Source organism: Vicugna pacos, chromosome 2 (assembly GCF_048564905.1).
Source record: "Vicugna pacos chromosome 2, VicPac4, whole genome shotgun sequence".
In the NCBI taxonomy this organism is placed as follows: Eukaryota; Metazoa; Chordata; class Mammalia; order Artiodactyla; family Camelidae; genus Vicugna; species Vicugna pacos.
The window spans coordinates 30688400-30698251 of record NC_132988.1 but is presented as its reverse complement, the minus strand read 5'-3'; the positions used below and the strand labels follow the sequence as shown (position 1 = coordinate 30698251).

At 42.8% G+C, this 9852-nt stretch overlaps 1 protein-coding gene across 10 annotated transcripts in view; it reads left to right on the top strand.

Moving 5' to 3' along the window:
• The first annotated feature begins 5309 nt into the window (after positions 1–5309).
• The window catches only part of LARP1B (La ribonucleoprotein 1B), a 103701-nt gene continuing 99158 nt past the window's right edge, over positions 5310–9852 (top strand). For 9 of the 10 annotated variants that reach the window (XR_012058939.1, XR_012058944.1, XR_012058941.1 and 6 more), the window contains exon 1: positions 5694–6474. Coding sequence is in view for 6 of the 10 variants with exons in the window: in XM_072937633.1 (XP_072793734.1) it covers positions 5970–6474 (505 nt within the window). In the remaining 4 variants the exon portion in view is untranslated. Of the gene's footprint in view, positions 5493–5693; positions 6475–9852 lie in introns of those variants that run through there. The other variant, XM_031691840.2, reaches the window with a different exon arrangement.

Below are 9852 nucleotides of genomic sequence, written 5' to 3'. Positions count from 1 at the left end.
GAAATTTAGAACTTGATTTATCTTCCCACAACTATTAGATCAGCAAGTCCTGTTTCCAAAAGGAATCTCAAATCACTCTATTGCCATGTGTGCTGCCACTACTTGAGTCCAGACCATCATCATCTCATTCCACTTCTTTTTCACATTTTGAATTTTGTCACTGCCCACCTCCCTTCATTGTCCATATGGCAACAACAGGGGTAGCAATTAATTATTAATACCTTAAGGTGGCTTCCTGTTGTTCCAAGAATAAAATTCAAACCCTGTCACACCTAGAAGCCCTTGTAGGTCTGCCTTAGGTGATCTCTCCAATCTCATCTCTAGCCATGCTTTATTACATGCTAGCTACACTCCTCTTACAAGGCCTTGGCAGCTACACTCCAGCTTCACTCATCGTCTTTCAATCCTTAACACCAAGCCCCTTTCATTTTAAGGGAATACTTGTCCCACAGCCTGTTCCTTCTCATCCTTTAATACTCAGTTTAAATTTTAGTTCCTGGATTTGTTTTCTTCATAACGTTTATCAATAATCTGTAATTACTGAGTTTGTTTGCTTTTTGTCAGTTTCCTCTAGTAACAACAACAATAATAGTAATGATGATAGCTTTTAGTTATTGACCCTTACTATTTGCCAGGTATCACTCTATGAGTTTTAGATACACTAACCCTTTTAATCCTCACAGCAACCGTACAAAATAGGTATAATTATTATTCACATTTTACAGATGGGAAAACTAAATCACGAGAGGTTAAATAATTTACCTTCAGTTTTACTGTTAGGCAGTGGCAGAGCTGACATTTGAACCCAGATAATCTAGTTTCAGTTTAACCACTGAACCACTGACCTTTTTTTTTAAACTGTAGGTTACAATCTATATGTGCCTGGATCAATAAAATTAATTTAATGATTTTTTAAGTAAAATGGAACAGAATAGATCACATAAGAATGTACTCACTTAGTAAGGATAAGTATTAGTTTGTGAAGCTTTTGGTTCAATTATACATATCAGGTCATGATGTGTGAAAGCTACTGCACTGTGCATTCTGCCTCTGTGTAAGTTCCTGAACTGACCCATTTACCAGCATATCCCTAGGGTCTAGCCCAGTCACTGGACCACAATAAGCTCTCAGTGAATATTTACTGATTAAAATAAGCCATGGTAAGTATTAAGAAGCTGATAAAAAGACTCTTCTCTAATTTCTGTACAAAGTTTATTTTTTCTGATGTCAACCACTGAAGTTCATTTGAACTTGAATTTAAAGATCTCATTTATGTTGTGCCAATATTCATAAAGCTATATTAATAGTAAATACAACTGGGTAGTATGAAGAGTTCAGAAAGGCTATTAGTCCTTTGTACACCCTATTGTTTGAAAATCCCTGTTCTTCGAAAACTGGATGAGGAAAGTTATAGTTCCTTGAGCTTATACTTTATGTTTTTAAAAGATTAAATATTATTATTATTTCTGTTATTTCAAGCGATTATAAAAAAAAAAAAGACAGTTTTGAGTATCAATCCTAGCTATTACTGGCTCAGAGTTTTTAGGCAAGACAAACTTTTGAGTTCCTAGTCTGTTTAAGTGGTGAATGAAAACCTACCTCCTTAGGAACAACAGTCTGGTTGAAAGGTAGCCTAAATTGTTTTGAAGCCATACTTACATGGCAAGCAGAATATTTTTACCTATTTGTATGATACAGATAAGGATTAAAAGAGTAAAATTTTCTAAAGATGCTTTTATTCTCATTTATATCTAAGATTGAATATGGCAGTTGTATTAATTGAAGGAAAGGAGCAAAGCCTTTCAAACACATTAGCATTGATCCTACCTTGAAGGTTAGAGATAATTGGAAGTATTTAGTACTTATCTGAACATTGGTTCATAATTAAAATTATTATTATGATAGCTATTATTATGATAAACAGGGCCCGAGGCCCTGCAGCTGGAGGCAATGATGGCTCAGTATACCTTGTTTAAAAATCCATCTCTTTAAAAGTCGTTATTTTATAGGAAGTTAAAAAATCTCTGGGTTCAGTTTTATCTTCTTGAACTGTAGGACTTTGAAATAGATTATATTTAATGCATTCTTTGAAACCTCTCTAGTATGCAGTACAGCTATCTGCACATTGGGTTTTTGCCAGGCTGCACCTAAATTGCACTGGTAATAAAAACAAAGATCTTGACGTTCTCTTGGGACTTTAATCTCCTGAGACACCAGGGGGAGGAGGGGGGGGAGGAGGAGGAGGAGGAGGAGGAGTGAGTTCAATCATCTGAAGATACATTAGCATACTCTAAACAGGAAAAACAAGATTTATCTTTTTAAAGGCTCATTTGAACAATGAGATCATTAAATTTGTATAAGGGTAATTACTTTAGGTGTCTTTTAACTTCTGAGGGCCTAGAGAACCATTCTCCCTTCTTTGAAAAGAGAGCCCTATACCTCTGCTCTAGATTCTCGTTTTCCATTAAAAAACAAAAACAAACAAACACACACACACACACACAAAACAGGCTTCTAACCTCAGTAATTCAGTAAAATTAAGGCTACATACCCTGGCTAAGCCTATTTAAAATGAAAAATAGTATTATTGAGCTCAGCTCTTTGGTAAGCATTTTTACACATATTATCTCACGTAATTGTATCAAAAGGTCTAAGCAGAGGCAGAGAGGCTGGCCAATTAATAGGCCGTAACAGTATTACAGAAGCATGAGAGCAGCTTGGAGTATGGTGGTGGCAGTGGAGAAAGCAGGTCTTGACAGACACTTGGAAGGCATTATCAACTGGTTTCGGTGAGTGCTTAAAACACTGCCTGGCAGATGGTTGAGAAGTATTTGTAAAAGAATGGATTATAGAGGGTGAGGATTATGGGGGTAAAAGGATGACTCCTGGGTTATCTGGACTCCTAGGTTATATGGTGGTGCCATTCACTAAAACAGGGAAAGGGAAGAAAAACTGGTTAAAGGATTTACTTCTCTCACATGCCCCCTGATAACTGGCATTCCCATTCCTATTGCCTTGATGGCAGTATTTTGAACTAAATAACTTGTATCTCCAGGCCAGATGGGGAGCCTACCCAAGGGCCAATAATCCATAGGATGAATAATGATTTGTGTGATTGGGCTACAAAAAATAAGAGTCTTCCTTCCTTGGGTTTGAACTAAGAAGTAGAGGAAAAATCTGGCAATTAGAGCAGAGGCCAAATGACTTAATCTAACAGAGGTTCAGCAATAGCAAATTAGGTCAGTCAGGTTCCCATCAGATAACAGATGAAAAACTCAAACTGCATAATTTGGAAAGAATTATTAAACTATTTACAGAGGTACAGGTAAGGGTCAGTAAACCAACACGGGATAATGTAGTACCCCCAAGGGCAAGTGGTTATTACACCTAAGGGGCAAAGGGAAGGATCAGAGATTAACTGTACAGAGAGGGATCTGCAGTCAACCCTTGGTAACCCATCTTGGGGAATAAGGACTATGACCTCACTATCTTCTGACTTTGAATCTCCTGCAGATATTTCTTTCTACCTGAATACACTGAGACGGCAGGCAGAGGGATTATCATTGATGTAATCTGGACAGGTCAGCCCTCTGTGACACAGGAACAGGAAAGGGTGGAGAAGGGATATGGAGAAGCAAATAGAAGATAGGTGAAACTGTTCCCCAGAGGCAGTTATGCAGAAGCAGTAATTATCAGTATATATTTAAAAGAAGGACAACAAATAGCCAACTCCCTTCACTGACATTAGTGGCACTGCGCTACAATGAAGATACCCAAACATCTACTGTTGAGTACTTTGGAGACCTTTTGAGTACACATTTACCCTTCTTCTCTCCTTGCAAGCACAACCTATTGCTGAGAGTCTTCCTGTGTTTCCTCAAAAAAGCATCTTGACAATTTTTCACTTTAAAAAAAAAAAAGCAGCAACAAACAAAACCACTAACCATGATTAGGTAACCATGTGAACCTAACTTCAGGGAATCACTCTCCATAACCTCGTTCTCAACTGAATGTCTTTAATTAACGTGTGCTTAAATAGACAGTAAAGCAAAACGTGTATTCTGAATCACATCGAGTGTTAATTTGACAGACTTTTATAAGAGAGTCAAGCATCACCTGGCAAAACTCCAAAAGGTTGACTACAACAGGAAGAGGAGTTAGATAGATAGCAGTTAAAAACACAAAGCTTCACCAATAACGGAGCTAGTAGACATGGTGCTTCTCTGGGGATATGCTTAGAGGGGGGAGTATAATCCTTTTTTAATTGGAAATGGGTTTGGGAGGTTCCTTAGGGTCAGGTAAATTGGAAATTAGTACAACAGAAAACAAGAAAGACCTTACTTTTTAACTACCTGTTGTAATGTGTGAATAGTTCATTAGCCTTAGGAAAATAAAGGATTTATGCCTAGTACTTTCGAGTAAATTAATGAAAATTTATCTTGAGTTTAATGTGATTGGAACGAGATGTAAGAGAGGGGAGTCCAGTACACATTTTCGGCCTAGTTTTGCAGCCCTTAAAGGAAGCCAGGAGGGACCCATTGGCAAGTCCACACAAATGTCAGGTATAGATATTTTGTGGGGGGGTAGGAAGGAGGTCCCTCAGAGAAAAAAGGTTTCACCCAGCTGAACCCATTTTCAGCGACCTTACGTGCGAACAGAAACATTAACTCGCAAACACAAGTATAGGAAACCAGTAACACTCATTTAAGTGCCAAGTACAGAGCTTTTCTGAGATTTTAAAATCTAAAAGTATTTGTACCTGTTTTCTGGTACCTTTTTACATATATCCATTTCAGGAAAAAGTATTTGCAATATGGTTAATTTGTAAACAAGTGTTATCTCTACAAATTAAAAAAAATTAAGAGCCGGCAAAGTATTAACAATTTGTTTTACTCCGGAGCACTTTAAAATTACTTCGGATCGTGGGTGAGAATAGGGGCAGGGAAGTGCACTAAACCGAGCGCCAGGGCAAAGGTTTCTTAAAGTTACTTACAAACGAGAGTTTTCATTTTGGACGTGACTCAAGATTACAGGTGACTGCAGTGCCCAGAAGCGCCAGGGGGAAACTTTCTCGCCGGGATAAGCGACGGACTCAAAGAGGAAAATGGCCCAGCGGGGTAGCCCCGCCCAATCGGGAGCCGCCCAGGGTAGGTGGCCAAGATTACCCTCCTCGCCTCAGGCCAACTCCACTTCAGGGCCTGGGGCAAAGCCGCCGCCCCGCCCCCGGCCCCACGTGCGTAGCCCGCCCCGCCCTGTGCCCGCAGCTGGCGGAGCCAGGCGCGAGCCCACCGCGAGTCACAGAGGCGGGTGCGCGCCCTGCCCCTGTGCCCGCGGCCTGGGCAGCTGTAGCCCGGGAGCGGGGGAATCGCCCTATTCGCCCTCCTTCCCCCTCGGCTGGCCGCTAGCGCGGGGCCGGCCCTCAAGCCTGGTGGCACCCAGGCGGGCTCTTCAGTGGACCACCGCGGGCGGAGGCCTGGCGAGGGCGGGAGCCGGTGAGTAGCCACGTCACGCTCCTCCGGGAGGCTCCGCCCCCGCTCCGGCCTCTCGGGCCGCCCCCTCTACGCCCCCGCGAGCAGTTACCGGCTGAGGGAGCGCGCGCGTCCCTGAGTCGGCTAGAGGTTCTTCGGCCCCGGCTTGCTGCGTCTCCGCCGCTGCCCGCGCCAGGTGAGGGCTCGCGGCTCCAGGCTGCGGCGCCCGGCGCGTGTTGGCTGACTCCGGGCTTGCGCCGCTGAGGCGGACTGGGCCGGCGGGCGGTTAGCGCCCTGTTCGAGGCGGGGAGAGGCGGCACGCCGGGCGCTGCACGGCCTCAGCCGACGCGGGCGGCCGCGGCGGCGGCGGCGGCGGCGGTGGCTGGGCTCTTGGGTTCTCCACCTCAGACCGGAGCCAGTCGGTGTCCCGGCGGAGAGACGGGCAGCCGGGCTCCCTGGCCCCGGGCCCCCCCCGGCTGGGGCGGCTGGGGCAAGGGGACAATGTCTGCTCGGGCCCCAGTGCCCGCCGCTCACTCTCGGGAGGAGCCGCCCGCGGCAGCTGCTGAGAGGGAGTCGCTGTCGGCCTCGGCGAGCCGGCAGGCCGAGCAGCTGCCCTCGTTCGAACGGGAGGGCAAGGAGGCGGCGAGGGAGGACAGGGCCGCTACCGCCACCAGCGCGGGGGCGCGGGGAGAGCCGTCGCCGGCGCCGGTGCTGGGACACAGCGTGCCCCAGGCGGCCGTGCCCGTGAAGCCCCTGGCGCTGCACCTGGCGCACAAGGCGCGCGGGCCCGGGGGCCCCTTTGGCGGGGAGCCGACGCCACCGCTGTTGCGGGACCCGGCGGCCGAGGACGCCCGGGAGAAGGAGGTGGCCACCAGCCCTGAGGAAAAGCTGCAGCCGCCGCCGCTGCCCCCTAAGGAGAATCCCTGGACCAAAAAACCTCCCCAGCACCTGTCCCCCGCCGGGACGGGGCCACTGCCACCGTCCCCGCTGGAAACCCTGGAGGCAGGTCTGTGGCGGCTCTGCGGTGGGCACTGGGAGGGTGTGTCCAGGGGCCACGCGCGTTGCGGCGGAGGGCTCGCGCGGGGCTGGGGGAGGGGGAGGCCTCCTTTCCCTGTCAGTCCGAGATATTTCGTTCCAAGGTGTCATTCAGCCTGCCTATTTACATAAATGGACATCTGGGAAGGGAGCAGCAGGAAGAGGTGGGACCTCGGGTTCTCCTTGACTGGTGGGGGCACCGCGCGGGTAGTGTAGCTGAGCCGCTGGGCTGGCACGGGCTCAATTACGTCTTGCCTCCACGTGTTAGTGACACGAGAAAGCTGACTTTAGGTAGGTGCTGCAGTTCATCCTATAGAATAGCTTCTGTGAACTTTTTTTTTTTAAAGGTGACTTAACAAGTCGGAGCAAGATGATTTTTTCGAAGTGGAAGCGCAGTTGTGATTTTTAAAAATTGAAATAACTGATTAGCTGAAAATCTCAGTGTTTTCAAAATAGTCCTAAACGGTCATATTAAAGACGAGTCTAAAAAAGAGGCTATACTGTGGTTGCTACTAAAACGCTTTGAGTTATGATTGTGGTGGAAAATAATTGAAATAGGACAGTTTTTTGCACATTAGTAAATTGTAGTCTAACATTGTTAGGTCTCTTTCCCTTTAGAGGAGATAAAATTATGCTGCTGCATTTGAATGCTGACCATTGCAGTATGGCCCTTGCTGCTTTTGGTTATAGCAACTGCAGGGTTTTTTTTTTTAAGTGGAAATGCTAAACAAAACGAAGACAAAAAGCAATAACTCCTAGTTTTGCTTTCTAATTAAATTGTAGTAAATTAATAGAAATTTTCATATAGAAGTTACAGCTATTTGCTTGCAAGTCTTCACTTTTCCTAGAATTAAAAGCTAACAGTGGAAGCTTTGAGCACATTTGTCGGGTTTTGAGGATCAAATGAGATAAAAAGATATGGTTAAATATAAGGTGATTGTTAGAGACACACATTGCAGGTATGTTAACATTTCTTCGGAGGAACTGCAATAGAGTGAGATGTGTCGATTTCTTTAACTTTTGCATGTAAGTACTCACCATTCTTGATAAATTTTGACACTTGGAGAAAAAGCCACTTAGAAATTTGCTCTAAATTTAATGCCATCATTCTCTTCTAGCTGTGATCTACTTATTGCTATTAATAACTGAAGAGAACAAAAATCTTAAAGCAAAATCTCCATTAAATTTAGTGAAGAGAAAACCCTAGTGAATCTTAATGACTGTCTCACCTCCCTACTTCTAGACTTAACTCAGATTATATTATACATTCTATTCAGCGAGCTACAAAAAAAAAACCCCACTTGATTGTAAAATCATTTTGACAGATTTTAAAACTTTCAGGATGAGACTCAGAAAATTTAGTTGGAAATGATCTTGTGAAAATATAGTTTAATGTAATTAATCTATAGGTGCCTTCATTAGGGATCTTAATCTTTGTTGGAGATTAGGAACATGGTGATGTTTGATATATGGTGTGGTTCATGGGAATGTTAATTTTGCTGATGACTCTGTAGGCAACAGTTTCTGTTCTTGGAATCCATTCTGGGCCCACAGGAATAACGTTTTTCAGACTTAGAGTACTGTAGTAACTTTAAAGTCTCTCCCCAGTACTAACTCTCCACTGTTCTACCACAGCTTCTATTTGCAATTGAATATTTTAGGTAACTAAGATGGTAGTATAGAACTGCACAATTTTTGTGTGTGTGTTTATGTGTGTGCGTATATATACACATATATTTTAAAGTATAGTCAGTGTACAATGTTGTGTCAATTTCTGGTGTACAGCATAATGCTTCAGTCATATATGAACATATATTGTTTTCATATTCTTTTTCACTGTAAGTTACTGCATGCTATTGAATATAGTTCCCTGTGCTATACAGTATGAACTTGTTTATTTTATATATGTTAGTTAGTATGTGCTAGTTAGTATCTGTTAATCTCAAACTCCCAATTTATCCCTTCCCCGCCTGGTAACCATAAGATTGTTTTCTGTGTCTGTGAGTCTGTTTCTGTTTTGTAAAATTCATTTTTTTTTCAGATTCTGCATATAAGTGATATCATATGGTATTTTTCTTTCTCTTTCTGGCTTCACTTAGAATGACAATCTCCAGGTCCATCCATGTTGCTGCAAATGGCATTATTTTATTATTTTTTATGGCTGAGTAGTATTCCATTGTATAAATATACCACAACTTTATCCAGTCATCTGTCGATGGACATTTAGATGTTTCCATGTCTTGACTATTGTAAATAGTGCTGCTATGAACATTGGGGTGCATGTATATTTTTGAATTAAGATTCCCTCTGGATATATGCCTGGGAGTGGGATTGCTGGATAGAACTGCACAATTTGGATTCTCCTCCAGATAGCTGATGTATTTTCTCGTACCAAAAAGAGCAATACTCAAGCCAGAACCATACCAAAGTGCCATCTATAACCTGCGTTCCTTGGCTTCCTGTTTACCTAAGCAAATTTGCAACCTCAAAAGTAATGAAATAGAAGCAGAGGACCTTTAGGGTCTAGAGTAGGTACAAACTAGGAGAGTGTTAATATAATGTGTTAGTGGGAGACTTGTGCATTTTATCCTGTAAATCAGGACATTCTTGACAGGGAAAGAAGAGGATATTAATTATGCAGTAATAACAGACTTAAACTCTCTGTCCTAGCCAAACCTGAATTTACTGTCACTCACTTAATGAGGTACAGGGATTCCGTGCACAAAATTTTGCCAGAAAGTTTATTATGAGACATAGAAACATTATAGGAAATGTAGGGGAATATTTCAGGACTGCTAATCATGAATTTTCTGTTAGAACCTGCAGTTCTAACTGAACTGCAAGTGAGGCATTTTTACTTCTTCATCTCTTCTGACACACTTTCTTCCACTTTTGGGATGGTTCTGGCTTGGGTATTGCTCTTTCTGGTAATCCTGATAAAGCCCTTTATTCAGCCAAAGCCTTCCCCATAGGAGAGGCCTAGAATAGTGTCACTGCAATCTTGAATTCCAGTCTCCTGACCAGAAAGAATTCTGCCCCAGTCCTTGTTTAAAGTTGTATTTATTTTGGAGACCTTTATTAAAATCATAATATGGTATTTAATAATTACTAATCTGTAGTCATGATTACATTTTGCATAGTACAAATCAGCTTTCTAATACAATTTTCATTCTTTAATTCACAGAAATGTTGTATAAAAATATTGATTTTTTTTAATCTTTTTTCCTTAGTTTTTTTGACCCTATCAATCCTGTTTTCTCCAAATGTGTTTCCCAGAGACCTCAAATAAGCTTACTGTTACTCTAATAAGATGCTATTATATAAATGATACATAAGTATGTTCTTATAA